Here is a 16224-nt window from a genome sequence, read left to right on the forward strand (position 1 = left end):
TTCTTCCATTCCTTTGCATAATTTCTTCCTAGGAAAAGAGTATATGTCTTCGTCACAAAGGAGCTAGAAATAGACTTGTTGCTAAGATGATGAGCAAGTAGAACATGTAATACAGGTAGCATGCTTTACCAATCTAAAACTGGTCAAACCAAGTAAGTTCTAGAAGGAGCTTTAAATCTAATGTCTGGCATACAGATGTGCTTACAAAGCATATATCTAAGCCAACACTTATGTCCATTATTCAGCGAAAAAATAGAAAAGATGGAGTGAGTGCCATCACAGAGCTTGCAATGAAATAATGTCACTACACACTCCTCTCGGAAAACATTTTTCCAGATCATTTCATTTTAAGACTGGTCAGTTCTTCACAGCAAAGTGTGGTGTTTGAGTGAAGACAGCATTTACTTGCAGATTTTTCAATAAAGTCTCCAAAACTTCTTCTCAAGGTATCCGTAACTTCCAATGTCCTGTAGGGTATAGAGTATTGAATCTCTGGTATGTGCTGGAGAAACTGGTCAGTGTGTAAATATCCTCCCTTTGGAACAGCCACTGCTTCTTCTGCAGATGCTCAAAGGAAGGTTCCAGACACACCTTCCTTCTCCATTGCTCTCTTTCACTCACTTTGGAGACTTTTTAACTACTGTGAAACAGGCCCTCCTGTGACTGACTGGTTTTTCACTCTTGCTTTCATACCTGCGGAGCAATACCTTTACTCTCTAAGAAAGGTGAAGAAAGCAGTAAGCCAATTTACTCATCTGCAATTGCTAGTGAGTAATTGCCACCTTGCTTCTCCTTACGTGCCTACACTGTCATAAGTTAAGGATAAACAATATTCATTTAGGCCAGTGACATTTTTAAGATGCTTTCAGGGTAGGCCTTGTGAACCATCCTGGACTGAAACATTCTGTTTATCTCTTTAGAAAACCACAAATCTCACTTATTTTCAGTAATCTATGCTCTGTTTGATTCATTCAATCCTTGTCTTTCAGGATGGCAAACATCAAATTTGAAACAGTTGATTTAAATTATAAAAAAGGTTTAGATCTTTATTATCTTTTTTTTATTGGCATTAGATTTTTCTTCCTTCTGTATACAGTTGGATTCATGACATTAGTAGACTTCTTTACAGTAGTAGAAATAGAGATTAGTAAAGGTATAAAAGTATTTAAAACATTTAAAAACATGTTGTAAAATATGAGCCATATGCAAGCGATATAAGATGGCAGCTCAGGATGGAAAATTTATTTATGAACCTTTGAAACTTCTTTATAACTTACATCTTTGCGATGAGAAATTTAGCTATTATTAAATTGTGCTAATAAAATCTATCAGTAAATTTATACCTATTTGACATTCCTCTCCTGAGAATACTGGCGGAGCCTGGGAGATCATGCATAATGTGTTAGATGTCTACAGAAAATCAAGCTGAATCAAGTCAAAACTATTGGATCAAGTGTCATCTTTGGTTTTGAAATTTCATTGGGTTTATTTTATTTTTTTTAATTTTACCATTTAAACTGTTATTTCCTTTTTGTTGTTGTTTTTCTTTCTTTTAATTTAATATTTATTTACACAAGGTAAAACAATTGTAAAAATTCAGTAGCGTGCTTGTAGTGCGAGGCAATGCTTGCTCATTTTGGGTGGCTTAAGATACTTGGCCTGCCTCCTTGTGCCTCATAATGCTCATAAAGTACATGGCAATCTGGTGGATCACTGCTTAGAAAAAGCAGATGTTTACATTCTTGTTATTATTCACTGCTGGTGTCCATGCTGAATGATAATAAGAAGATGGCACCAGAACGATACTTTTTTCTTCTTTTTTTTTTTTTTTTTTTTTAATGAGGAAACGTGAATAGTAAAATTTATTCTGTATGCCTATGGGAATTTATATAGTGCTAAAAATGAAATTGTCAAGCCATCTGCGCTATTGAATGTTATGATAAACCAAATGTAGCAACAGAAAGGCTGCTGTAAAACTCGTACTACCAGTGCCACCATCATAACTTTCAACTGCACTTATTCCACTGCTTGACAGTTTTATTTTGAAAAATATATTTACTATAGTGTCAGATCATGGAGCAGAGAAATGACAGAAACTTAATGTGTGAAACATTACACATTAATGTATAAGAAAAAAAGAAGCATGAATAGTAATTTGGGGGTACTAGTAAAAAGACGCTTACTTAATCCTGTCTTGAAAGACCAAAATGAAGAACAAGGGTGACTGGAGAAAAAAACTTTCAGAATTAGATATTAAAATTTTAACTGGCTTCCATTGAATATAATTCCTAAAAGTTTTGAGAATTTGTCTCGTCACTGTAATGCTTACAGTGATTATATGCAATATCCCGCACGGGTCTTGCAGTACACACCTATCATATTTGCATATAATATGAACAAAAAACTTGGGTGCTGACAACACAGGAGCACAACTATTCAGCATTCTGATTCTTCAAAGGAAAAACTACAATTGATAAAAACTGCCTAAGTGTTTGCAATAGTCAGGAGACAGTTAAATAGTCTGAAAAATATCTGGACTTAAATATTCAATGTTTTAAGTGAAGCATAGAAATACAGATAGCCTTTATTTCCAGTAATTTTTTTAGAATGTCAAAGATAGATGTTGAGAGACTTCAAATAATTGCAGTCACAGTTCATCCTTCTCAATTGTTTCCCTACAGTGATGATATTTAACAAAACATTATTGCAAAAAGTAAGACATTTTGACTTTTTTATCACTTGCTTCATTCTCAGCTTGTGACCTTACCATTCTGCTTGTTATTATGTTAGATCTTACATTAGGGAATAAAAGCAGAGAGATGAAACATTCTGAAGGTTGGCCAGGCTTCATGAAACATGTGGTGAGAATCACAAACCCACCAACCAGACCTTTAAGAACAATTTGTAAAATAAATACAGTGGTGATTTCTGCCAAGGGCGTAGGTTAGGACTCTCTGAACAAGCATTAGTTATCTATAAGAAGCATCAGGCTATAACTATTCTAGTTTTGTCATATATTCTTTATTTCTGTTATAATCACATATAATTAAGGGTACTGACTATTTCCTAGTGGAAGTAGAATATGTGCTAAATGAAAGAATACTGATTTAACCATTCTTTTTAAATACATTTTAAGATACATAAATATAAGTTAGAAGTAAAAAGAGCTAATTCTCATCATAGTCAGGCATTGATTTTCAGCTTTAACTCCTCCTAATATTTGGTTCTGAGTTTGAAAGCTTCTCATTTTTCCTGACTTTTCTGAAACCCTCTGATCAACAGACACCCACTTTCCTCCAGCTGAGGGACAGAAGCTAAAAAACAAACAAACAACAAAAAAACCCCAACAAAACCCAGAACAAACCACCTAAAAACACCTGAAACAAACAAACAAAAACAAACAAACAAAAAAAACCAAAGTGAAAACTGTCAGCCAGATGGAACATTTGGATTTCTTATATACAGTCCTTCCCATTAACAATCAACACAGTTGTAGCAGACTAAACATGTCTTCCAAAGCAAATGTTAAATACAATTCCCTCTAGTTAGAATCAATAGAAGTCTTGCCCACATATGTTTGAGCACTCAATGCCCTACTGTCTTCATAAAATACAGTTAAATTTACCTTTTCTCTACCCAGAAGGAATTTGCTTCTTAGTAAGAAATCACGTGAAGAATTTAGTTTGTGTTCCCACATTTACACTTTCCTTCTACTTCAGTACATCTGAATATGCAACAAATACCTGGCTCAGTAATGCTGTCACTTATAATGGTGTGTGCTCAACCCTTGTTTATTCTGGTATGACCTGATCTTTTTTGACTTGCTGGGTATGGCTGGTAATGATCTATTCCTAACAATTGCTGTTACTTTTATTCCTTGTAAGGCACAGAGAAAGGTAATGGCATTACATACATCACAGCATATGCCTCTCAATGCTGTGCAACAGCTGTCATTTTGAATGATCTTCTGAAACAGAAATGAGCTGGCTCAGTATCATTCTCTGGATGCCATCTGTTGTTCACACCATAAGTACCAACTAGTAAGGTCCAAAATGCATGACTTCTCTTATCGTTGCATTTGAAACTGCCATTACCATCTGAAGCCTTCTGTGTCTGGCCATGTGAATTGGCAAAAAGATAAACCACATGGGAGGAGGGACAGTGAATGACTGAAGATGCTCACCCCTGTCATGATCAGACCCTGTAAGTGAATTTGTAATAGTAAATTTGAATAGCATAGACCTTAATCCCGGGTCAACACAAACCTCAGCTTTCCATGACTATTCTTCATAAATCTCTGGGTCTCTTTTATTTTCAGTACTTCAAATGGTTCTGTACATACTCATTCTTTGAACCCTTTCTTCCTTCAACTGGCAGGGGGGAGAAGATGGATCTGTTGAACAAATTGTAGTATCTGTGCTTGGAAGTGGGTGACAAGCAGCTGTAAAGAAGCTGATAAAAAATTTACTCTGGAAACCCAGCATGGGAGGAACTGAAGCTATATCCCCTCTCCTAATTAAAATTGTGATAAAATGAAAACATGTTTTAAATCACTACGGTACAAACAGGGAGATTAAAAAACCCCTCCCTTTAAGCAAACATTGAATGTCACTGAGGGATAACTAAAATATAAAACCAACTGCTAAACAGCTCTGTGGATTTTCCCTCTTGGTGACCTTGGCATACACCTGATCCCAGATCTTTGGGATGATATTACATTTCCTTATAAAGTATTCATACAGCACAGTGCCTTAGCCTTCTAAGTCTGTTTAATAGCCTGCCTAGCCTTACAGGTAAGTACAATGGCTAATATGAAGAGCCATCATTTTATCTCTTAGCATCTCTTTCCAAAAGTGTTTGAGCAAAATATATTTTCAAACTTTTCCCCTTATATTTTAAATATCGTCATCATAAATAACAATGAATAGACCAAAGTGAAGTATCCAATAGACCAAGTCAATATATATGTTCATCTTCTCTAGACTGTTCTGTGATGTAACTCAGAAGGGTCTACATGATGTCAAAGAGTATCTTCTCCTTCAGTGTTATTATTACTAAAAAATAGCAACATTTTTTGGAAACACAGATGAAGGTAGTGCTTTGAAGAGAAATTTTTTTTCTACACAATGGAGCCTATAGTCTATCTCAGAGTGTCCCTGTGGCCTAGATGACATAATGCAAAGAGAAGACAAAGCAAGCTCTTCAGATAAGTACTAAAATGCAAATTATGCTCCCTTTTCCCTATTTCTAGGGGGCATATAGAATCTTTATTCCCTTTTTTCAGTCAAAGATGACTGTGTTTGAAAGAGAAGTCTCAACCAAAAAAGAAACAGGTGAGAAGTATATTTTGAAGAAGAATTAGAAGAAAGCAAAAATGTAAAAAGGAGAAGATAGTTGCAAGAATAGGACAGGAGGCACAGTATGCTGATAAAACCCTAATACAGAGTCTGGAAGGCAACACAATTATTGGGGAAAGTGTTAGACTAAAGGCTTAATCTGAGATGATGAACCTGGTGAGATGATCGTGGAAGTGTTCAGTGAGAAAAAAGCTTGGCTGGGAAGCTGGAGCAAACTGAAGCTGGGAAACTGAAGTTGTGGGCTGTTGAGGTAAGCTGTCCAGTTACAAGAGAGAGTACAGGAAATATCCTGTCCAAAACCAGTTACAGGGTGGGCTATGCTACAAAACACTGGTGCAACTGCTGCTTCTGTAGACATTCATACCCCTATATAGACAATATAGTTATCTGAGCATTGCTGTCAAGGAGGCACTAGGCTATTATTCGTATTTAAGACAGCTCAGGTAACCTGAAGTTTGTTTAGACACTGTGCTAACACCAGCTAGCATCAAACAACTACCTGGTATTATCAGCATGTAATAAGTCAATTGGGTGGTTTTGAATGATTCATCACCCACAAACAAAGGTTAAATCTTACTGCCACTGATAGTAAAGGCAACCCCCCCATTAATTTCGGAAGCACAAGGTTTTCACCTGTGGAACTTCAGAACCTCAGTTTGCTGTCTTTAGGCCACACTAAAGAAAATGTGATAAAAAATAATAATTAAATTCTATGGGCATTTCAGAAATAATCTGTACATCCTTTATAAGTAATTTAACTTCTTGAGAAAAAAAGTAATAAAAGGGTAGTAAGAGTATATGGTCTGTATGAGGATGGTAATTTCTATTTTTTATTTACTTATATGTTTTCTTACCTCATTTTGTCTTAAAATTCACTCTTCTTTCCTCATGAAATGTAAATCTGTTATGTAGTATTACTCTAAATGTGTTACATTATCAACCACAGAGCCTCTTGACATGACTTCATTTTCATTCTGGGTTTGATCCCTGTATAGTTGGTATCAAAATATTCTGTGGGCTTATTGAATGAAAGGTGCTTTATAAATGCAAGGTATCTGTAAGGCATATTTAATTTTGCATTATCTGCAGTGATAGAACATTTTTTATTTCATTGTGTTTGGCAGAACCACTATAGCCCTTTGGGAGGTTTTCTTATTTCTTAGGAGTGTATTAATATTAACACTGAGAGTACTGAAGACTAACACACATGTATGTATGTGTATATATATGCTTTTGTACAGGTAACAAGTTCTGGGTTTTCAAGGACACTACTCTTCAGCCAGGTTATCCTCATGATTTGATAACACTTGGAAGTGGAATTCCTTCCCATGGCATTGATTCAGCAATTTGGTGGGAAGATGTTGGGAAAACCTACTTCTTCAAAGGAGATAGGTTGGTATAGGAATTCTGCAAGGAAGCGATTTGGTGGATGTCAGCTAAGCGTGTTAATCTTTTCCTCTGTTTCTCAAAAGAAGAAGTCAAATCATTTAAACAGTTAATTTTCTGTCTATGAAATTAACTCCTCCTACATAGAGGCCCATGCTGTTTTCACATTTCTTGTAACCTAAATTATATTTGTGAGAATATACTGAAATGAGTATATATATCCAGTGAAAAAGTTATGTTTCAGAAGTCAACAGGCAAGTCACAGCTGTGACAAATTTAAACTTAAATATTCAAAGTAATGTAGTTATGTACACTCTTAACCTGCTCCTTTTTATCCACATTTCTAAATCCTAACACATAAACAGGCAAAGCATGATCCAAAGCTTTTTAAGGTCAGTGAAAATGTGACATTTCTTCTGCTATTTAAAAATGAGGTAAGAAAAGGAAATGACAGCTAAACCAGGAAGCTAGAGAACAATCTGAGCAGTTCCCTAGGAATTATTTTTAAATAAATCTTACAGTTCCCTTCAGGAGGGACACTTATTTTTATGATTAATAAAGAGCAGAAAAAAATTGTAAAGTCTGAGTTATTTTCCAGTCCTGAAAGAGGCACTAGTCACTTAGTGTCTCTGTGTCTTCATTTTCCTGCCTGTAAAAATAAGGGAAAGAATATTTGTCTACTTTATAGAGATGTCAACAGAACTCATTCATTTTTGAAACTCTGAAAGTTATCTGAATGATGAATTTTACAGATTTTCAGGATGTTACTATGTTTGTTGATTGATGTATCACTGTGCAAATTCTGAGCACTCAGAGACAAATTATTAATAATTGTAATGCTTGTATTAGTATTATTAAAAGTCTGATGACTGCTTTTGTTACTATGTGGTACTTAGTATTCTGGGAAAGTAATAGTATTCATGGATCACTTAAGAAATTAATTTAATACACGTCATAGAATATGTTTAGCACACTACAGTTGATAGTTTTTTAGCAGTATTGTAATATTGCACTACAGATTGCCACAACCAATTTTGATGATGAAGCTTTTTTTTAAAAAGACTCGTGCTCATGATGAGTAAAGTAGATAACTAAGTAAAATTTTTTGTGGTGTTTGAAAATTAAGTATCATTTCAAGCAATCAATTTCCACAGTGAGGAAGAAAACCACCTAAATAATTTGCTTCTCATGGTTGAGTAGATTTCTTTAAAAAATGTAAGTTCATTTTCAGGTAATAATTTTCTGCCTCCACACTCCTGGGAAAATATGTACAGTAGGAATCTTATGTGCCCTGTACTTCCTTTAGCCTTTATACAGCAGTCTCCCTTTATATTTCCATGCACAGGCAATTACTTATAGTCGAGACTTTCCTAAAACACTACTGGTAATAACACTAGACTAAAAGAACTATCAGAGAAAACATCTGTTGACAGAGAAGTTGCTACTTAGAGCTAACAAGCACGATGAAACTCAGCAGGATATAAATGCAATACAGTATGTTAGAAGATCGAACAACATGAACCTTGCAGAGATAATTGACCTATTACAGGATATTGACCACCAGTGGGAATAAACCCATATACCACTAAGCTTCTCGATGTGTATTGTTTATATCACAATTTTTATTTAATGTAAAGTTGGAGTTGAATTCTCCTGCTGGTTTTAGTAGTATGTGTAATTCTACTCTAGGGGTGGATCTTTTCCTGAAGAAGGTGTAACATAAATGTAGCTTCTTGGTGGCAGGAGGTAGGAATGAAAGGGAACTAAAAATTTACACCAGCATCAAAATAACAATGTTCCTTCTTATGTAACTCAAGGACATGTATACTTACTTTGTTTTGACAGTAACCTGTAGTTAAGGAGCTCCAGGATAGAATCTAGACAGAGTTAAATGTCCCAGAACAGTAGTATACATAAAAAAGAGCAATAAAATACAAAGCATCAAATATTGTCTATAAAATGAAAGAAAAAATCAACATTAAAACCAAAAAAAACCCCAAACCAGTAAGAAGATTTAAAAGTCCAAATAGTAAATGGTATTGTAATACTTATCTGTCTAAAGCAGCTCATGTATGGATCATTATTATTAATATTTGAAATAATCCACTTAAACACTAAAGATAATTCTCCCAAATAATTGTGTGAAAGCAAAAGAGTGGACAAAATATGACTACAGCAAACATTTTGCCCTTTCTCATTCCTCTCCTACCAGAACTGAATAGCGTAGGACAAGATTGGACAAGTGCCATTCCTCAGGGGTCAGTATGGGGACCGGCGCTGTTTAACATCATCATTGACATGGACAGTGGGATTGAGTGCACCCTCAGCAAATTTGCAGAAGACACCAAGCTGTGTGGTGCAATCAATATGCTGGAGGGAAGGGATACCATCCAGAGGGACCTGAGGGCTTGAGATTCAGAGTGCTTAAGAGGTGGGCCCATGCGACCTCATGAAGTTAAACAAGGCCAAGTGCAAGATCTTGCACGTGGGTCAGGGCAATTCCAAGCACAAATACAGGCTGGGCAGACAATGGATTGAGCACAGCCCTAAGGAGAAGGACTTGGGACTGTTGGTTGGTGTGAAGTTAAACATGACCCAGCAATGTGTGCTTGCAGCCTAGAAAGCCAGCTATATCCTGAGATACATCAAAAAAAGCATGGCCAGCATGTCAAGGGAGGTGATTCTGTCCCTCTACTCCGCGCTGGTGAGACCCCACCTGGAGTACTGCATCCAGCTCTGGGTCCGCTAACATCAGGAGGACATGGACGTGTTGGAACTAGTCCAGAGGAGGGCCACGAAAATGATCAGAGGGCTGGAGCACTTCTCCTATGAAGACAGGCTGAGAGAGTAGGGGTTGTGCAGTCTGGAGAAGAGAAGGCTCCAGGGAGAACTTATAGCAGCCTTCCAGTACCTAAAGGGGACCTACTGGAAAGATTGGGAGGGATTCTTTGTCAGGGAGTGTAGTGATAAGAGAAGGGGTAATGGTTTTAAATGGAAAAAGGGGAGATTCAGATTAGATAGTAGGAAGGAATTCTTTCCTGTGAGGGTGGTGAGGCACTGGAACAGGTTGCCCAGAGAAGTTGTGGCTGCCCCATCCCTGGAAGTGTTCAAGGCCAGGCTGGATGGGGCTTTGAGCAGCCTGGTCTAGTGGGAGGTGTCCCTGCCCATGGCAGGGAGGGTGGAACTAGTTGATCTTTAAGGTCCCTTCCAATCCAAAATGTTCTATGGTTCTAAGATGATAATAGGTTTGCCGCACTTCTTGACACATGGCCTTGTTTATGACCCTGTCTGGTGTGTCTGATTTTTGTGCTTTGAAGTTTAAATCAATACTTTTTTCTTCATAAAGCTTAGTCATCCAGTAGTTCAGAGTATGATTGTATAAATTGGATTAGATACAGGAAATAACGTTTTAGCCAATATTTTCAAAATTCCCTTTTTCTAAAGCAACGAGGTGCCCTTTCATTTGTTTTCCCTTTGTTACTTTATCAGTCACTGACATACAGTAACACAATTTATATAGTTTGTAAAGCTCGAATCATCACTGAGGAGTCTGCTTGTGAACATTTGACATGCCAAGGAGAATCAAGACTAGGCTTTTTCTTAGTTGTAGACATGCTCATTATTCCAGCACAGATTGCTTGGATAGTGTCATGAGCCCCCATAGATTTTCTCATCGATGCTGAAAAAACAACAGTTTGGGGACTTTTGAGTGTGCACTGGGTGTGTCCTCAGACACTTGTTTTTTAATGACAACGTATATTTTTGAATGTCCTATAAGAATATCTGTTTCCACCATGCAGCCTAGTGGAAAAACACAGAGGTTAGTAAAAGAAGGATCTCAAAAAGGCGAAAAGGTTGGATGAACAAAAAGGAAAATGAGTGGAAGCATGCAAGAAGGAAATAAGGTTCTGGGAAAGAGGGACAGAGGAACAGGTGAGATAGCTGATAAAGAAGAAATGCGGATAAAAATGGAGATAAGAAAATAGAATATTAAGCTCAGCAAAGAGTGAGAATAAAGAAGCAGAGAGAGAACAGGCAGATGTAAAAAGAGAAAATGCAAACTAAGGATGAAGAAACACATAGTCAAAAGATGAGGAAGAACTGCAGTAGTATGTTTACTGCTTCTACATGTTGTTTCTTTCTCCATGTAAAAGACTGTAAACTCTGAAAGATGTTACATTTCAAAATAAAGAGCATTACTTTGTTGGCTGGTTACTGATGCATATGTGACTAGGTTAAGAAATCAGGCTATAAAAATAATTTATGCATAAGAAAGAAAAAGTAAATACAAATGTTTTCTAAGGTAACTTGCCAATTCTTAACCCACTTGAAACCTGCCACCTTTTAATTTCATTGGAAGTTTAAAGCCAGAGAAAAGCCCCGCAGGGAGAAATGCAGAGGAGTTTAGACCATTTTGTTTTTAAAAAAGATTAAGATGTGAATTGATTGAAGTGCCTAAGTACCTTTGCAGGAACAAAATATCATCCACTTAAGGATCCTTTAATGTATCAGGAATGATCATAACAAGGATTTCTAAAAGCTGAAGTCAAATGAATTCAAATTAGAAAGAGGGTCAAGTTTTTAGCAGTGACCAGATTATCAATGAAAGTGATATATTCTCAGGCTCTTGATGTCCTGAAATGGTGAGCGGCTGTCTTTTTATGTAATTTTTTACATGAATAAAACTGATTTTGAAAAATAAATATCTAAGAAAACTAGGCTCTAAATTGGTATGCTTTAAATTAGTGCAGCCAATCAAAATATGAGATTACCCACCCTAATATTATATCAGGATATACAGAGATACTAGAGATACAGTATGTTAATTCTTAGAACCAGCTTATAATAAGATATGCATAGTGATTTTGCCAGCTGCATAAGGACAACAAAATTATCAACATTATCTGTAAGTGTAAATAAAATCACAAGTGTAAATTCTTCTTACATGTTCAGGTTGCCTAGAATTTGCATGGTGAAGCTTTTTAAACTTGAGGAAGTCTGGCTGGCAAAAAGGCACAAAACCAAGTTGAACTGTGTGTTACACTGGATCTCCCTAATGATAATGTAATGAAAAGCTACTGTAATGCATACATATAAAGAGTTAAATTAAGATTGCTGGGAGCATTTTAATCTAAATCTGCTGTCTTTTTCGTGATTAAAATGTTATCTAATCTTATCTCTCTATCACTGTGCAGAAGTCCTAGGTATCAGAATTGCTGAGATTGTAAGTGGGTTGCATGCTGGTGTAGTTATCAAAGTGCAAAATTTTTTTATCTTCTTTCTGCTTACATGAAACAATTGTCCAGTCAGCAAAAAGGTTTCTTTGTAATCCGGTGGTACGTTCAAAGAAAAGAAGTCAAGTATTCCCATTTGTGGCTAATCAATGTAGCAAATGTTAGAAGGAAAAATAATACGTAGTTACTTATCTGCTTTCCTATAAATGCTTTTTTTTTCCCCCCCCTTTAAAAAAAATTCCAGGTACTGGAGATACAGTGAAGAAATGAGATCCATGGACCCTGGTTACCCTAAACCAATCACAATTTGGAAAGGTATCCCAGAATCTCCTCAGGGAGCCTTTGTCCACAAAGAAAATGGTATGCAAACACATTCCTGTTTTAATGATTTACTAACACCCTTTAAGTAAGATAGAGTACTAGAGGGGTGATTGACTATTCAGGTTAAGTAGCGAAGGAATTCTTGATTTGTAAACAGAACGTTTCCTGCTATAGAACTTGCTGTTGTGAAAATGGCTGTTTGTTTGCATGTATCATTTAACACCATGGAGAAAAATCTTTCAAATTTGCTATCATAAACTTTAATCTCCATTCTTTTTTTTTTTTTTCTTGTGTCTTAATTCACTTTATTTTTTTGTTCTCTGATGAATTATGGTACCTCTTAAAACAAGCTTCCCAAACACAGGATATCTTTTTTTGATTTTTCAAGGTGTTGCCTGTTTAAACAGCTTAGAAGGTATTTCTTTCATTCTGAATAACTATAAAAGGGAAGGAAAATCTTTATCTAAGGAGAAATATCTCTGGGAATCTATGTAAATCAAAGATGTCATAAGCCCGTGATGTAGAAAGGCAGATCACAAGGATGTTAGTATGCGATTAGTAGTAATAGTAGTATGCTATTAGTAGTAATAGTACAGCTATTACCTGTATCAAGATGCATCATCACATACAGGAACCTAGAATCTCAGCAGGCCACACCTCCAAATGAATGAGAGCAGCCAAAATCTCCTCCATTTTAAGAGAATTCAGTGCTACCCAGGGGCTGCTGGGAGGCTGCCAGCAGAGCCCTCAGTTGCACAGAGGTTAGATCCCTTTGACGGGAATAAAAATATGCATTTGCCGTCACTTATCATTGTGTTGATAAGTGTGTCAATTGTATGGCATTTATGATTTATTTATTAGCATGTTCTGAGTTTATTCTGTTTGCCTCCCAGACAGCACACGTATATATTGCCATATTATTTTAATTTCCTTTTAATAAGCAGATAAAAACATTTATTTCCTTGTATAAACCATTTCAGTCTCCTATTTCAACCTCTAACTTGATTAAGTAATTTACCATGGAAATGTTTGGGTTTTTTTTTCATAAATATGTTTAATTGCTTCCTTGCTTTGTCTCTGTTTTATCCAGAAGCAGAAACAGTCTCTGGATTCTGGCCTTTTGGCTAGACTGGATTTTTTTGTGTTCTTTTTATTTATTTTGGTTTGTTTTTAACTGGAAAGTGGGTCAGTCAAGATGATATTCTGCATACATCAAACTCAATAACTGTTTGTAAATACACACTTATGTGGAAATAGGCACAAACATTATGTGTGCATAGACAAACATAATGGATATAACCTCTGTTTCCTTCCCTTCAATACTTTTTAAGCATATTTTTAAAGATTTACATCCAAAAGGAATTTAACACACACATATATATATGTATGTATATGCGGGTTTGGGGTTTCTTCTTACCTTGATTGCTTTCCCCAAAATAAGTTTTCTGTACTGAGCTCAGGTATATGTGTCTGTCATTACAAATGGAAACTATCGTGCTGTAACACTCAGACCAGTGGATTTGAAAGTACTGCAGAGGCAGAGCACTCATTCCTAAGGCAGGAAAGACTCTTGGTTATATCAAAGCCACTTCTCTATTTCACCCCAGTGGCTTTGATAGTCTGTCTGACTCTTTCAGTGAGGAGGGTGGTAAAACATGCCATGAGATCGCGGAGAAGGGAAGGGAAAGAGGGCATTCTTGGGCTTCTCAGAAAGCCTAAAAGGGCCGCAAGGCAGAAAGAGGGACTGAAAATGACACCATAAAGTTCCCGAGAAGACCACTAAGACATTTTCCCTGAAATCAAGAAAATAGACGTCTTAAGAAACAGTTCACAGCTCCACTCTTATTAGTATGAGGAGAGAAAGAAATGAAAGCAGATGCAAATAAGTACCACAGCTTAGTTGGAAAGAAGTTGATTGCATTTTGCCTGAAACAGTTTTTATTTCTTTGGGCAGAAGCAGAGTTGACAAGGAAGTTTTACTATATAGCTTCGTAAGGGAACATCTGAAAGCACGTCTTTCAGTAAATCCATTTAATTTTAAAGAATACCTTTTTCTTTCCCTTGTCTTTCTGTTGCGTAAACCATGCGAATGAGCACCTGAAATAATTCTGATCATAAAGGGATTTCCTTGACTGTCTACAAAAATTTGGGGTAATCTTGCAGTAAGAGGCTTGGGAAAGATGAGAAAAAAACCAATTTCCTACTCTAGTCAGCATCCTGACTCAGTGTCCTAGAAGCTTGGTAAGGTACAGGTAACTTCTTTGAAACTCTCCCTGCTACTTCTTATATTGTGTTTTGGTTTCTAACACTGTGGTAGAAACTCTTAGGAGGAGATAGAAGAAGAAGACGTTTCCTTTCTGCTGCTCCATGAGATCACACAAAGTTCTCCAGATTGGAGAAATCTTTCTTTCTGTCTTGAGAGCAGCATAGAAAATCTCACCTCCCATCTAGAAATTCTGCTGATGTGGATGGTGGGGTAATTTTTAGAGAGAGAAAAGAGAAAAGGCAGTCTACTTTATTAGCCCATTGAGCTTTTTTGCCTTGCGCTTACTACCACTACTAATTTGAGTTTCTATTTGACACGTTAATGATTGCTAAGCCCTTCCATGCTGTTTGGGTCAAGCATTGCACTCACTACTCTCAGCGACTAGCACATGGAAAATTGTAAGCAGCAGCTCACAAAACGGGCTCAACAAGACAAGCAGATAAGATGAAATCACTTTCAACAGTTATGTGAAGCCACTTGTCCTGCCATGAGAAGCAGTAAAACTACTCAGTCTCTTAGAACTACCCTTCTCTGCTGGTAACTTTCATCCTTCAGCTGTTACTGACTGTTATCCTGGCCCCTGTCACAGCAAAATGACAGAAAAGTTTAAACTACCTTCAGAGTTTTCCAGTAGAAAATATGCTCTGATTGAAGAATTTTTACTGGACCTATAGGGGCTGTCAATTCCTTTGCTCCTTTGATATTAACAGTTTTAGTTTAATATTTCAATGTACAATAACAATTAATACTATATGTACCCCTGATGTATACATATATGTAGTCTGTAAATATGTAAGAATATAGATTTAGTGATGGCATATCTGTATATGGTCTCTATATATGTATTAGAATATTGACAGAGATAATATATCAAATTTCCACATCCAGGGCCAGTATGCACAGTGCTTTCTCACATGCATGTTGTTATATGAAATACAAAGAAAAAAATACATTTGGCTCCAAATACTGAAATTTTGTATTTGATAATATTTTTTGTTTACAGATTGCTTTAAGGAACTTTTTATATGCTAAAATTTTAAAACTTCATTGTATTTAAAGAATTACAGTCCTCTTTTTTGAATCGTTCTAGGCAGAATAGAAGGCATTTTGTGAACAAGCCTCCTAACTGCTGTTCTGGTATAGCTTAGTGCTTTTCTTTTCATTTTTCTTTTTAACTAGTATTAGACCTTTCTATAGATACACTAACACAATTGCAGATAATAAAACTGCAAGGGATTAAGGAAATGAAAACAGTACCTTTTCAGTGGCTAGGAAAGCCATTAAAATTTCATAAATAGCTAATGTAGAAGAATGTTCAAATATTCTAAATATTCTGAAAAGTGGCAGTAGATGATGAAGATTTTTTTACAGTTTGAGCTGAAAAATATACTATCAAGTAATTTTATTTTTTAGAATTGAAAGAAACTAACTGCTGTTTGAATAGGTGATTACTAATATTATCTCCAGATAGCCAATTACTGATCTTTTTGGGAAGCGTTGTTAAAACGACAAATAGTGCTCAATCTATCTTAGTATTCTTAGTGGCCTTTAGTACTGCAGGAAATAAGTTGAGGTCTATAAAGTGAAGATAAGGAAAAATTCAGCTGTTTGCATTCAGTTCATAAACAGTAGGAGGAAGTTCACCCTTCCTGAAGGTCTC

At 36.1% G+C, this 16224-nt stretch overlaps 1 protein-coding gene across 1 annotated transcript in view; it reads left to right on the forward strand.

Annotated features, from left to right (window-relative positions):
- The window catches only part of MMP16 (matrix metallopeptidase 16), a 196414-nt gene that overhangs the window by 168045 nt on the left and 12145 nt on the right, over window positions 1-16224 (forward strand). The window contains exons 8-9 of the mRNA XM_054191367.1: window positions 6599-6749; window positions 12222-12337. Of these exons, the coding sequence (XP_054047342.1) occupies window positions 6599-6749; window positions 12222-12337 (267 nt within the window). The remainder of the gene's footprint in view (window positions 1-6598; window positions 6750-12221; window positions 12338-16224) is intronic.

The sequence above is a fragment of the Rissa tridactyla genome, chromosome 2, assembly GCF_028500815.1.
Source record: "Rissa tridactyla isolate bRisTri1 chromosome 2, bRisTri1.patW.cur.20221130, whole genome shotgun sequence".
In the NCBI taxonomy this organism is placed as follows: domain Eukaryota; kingdom Metazoa; phylum Chordata; class Aves; order Charadriiformes; family Laridae; genus Rissa; species Rissa tridactyla.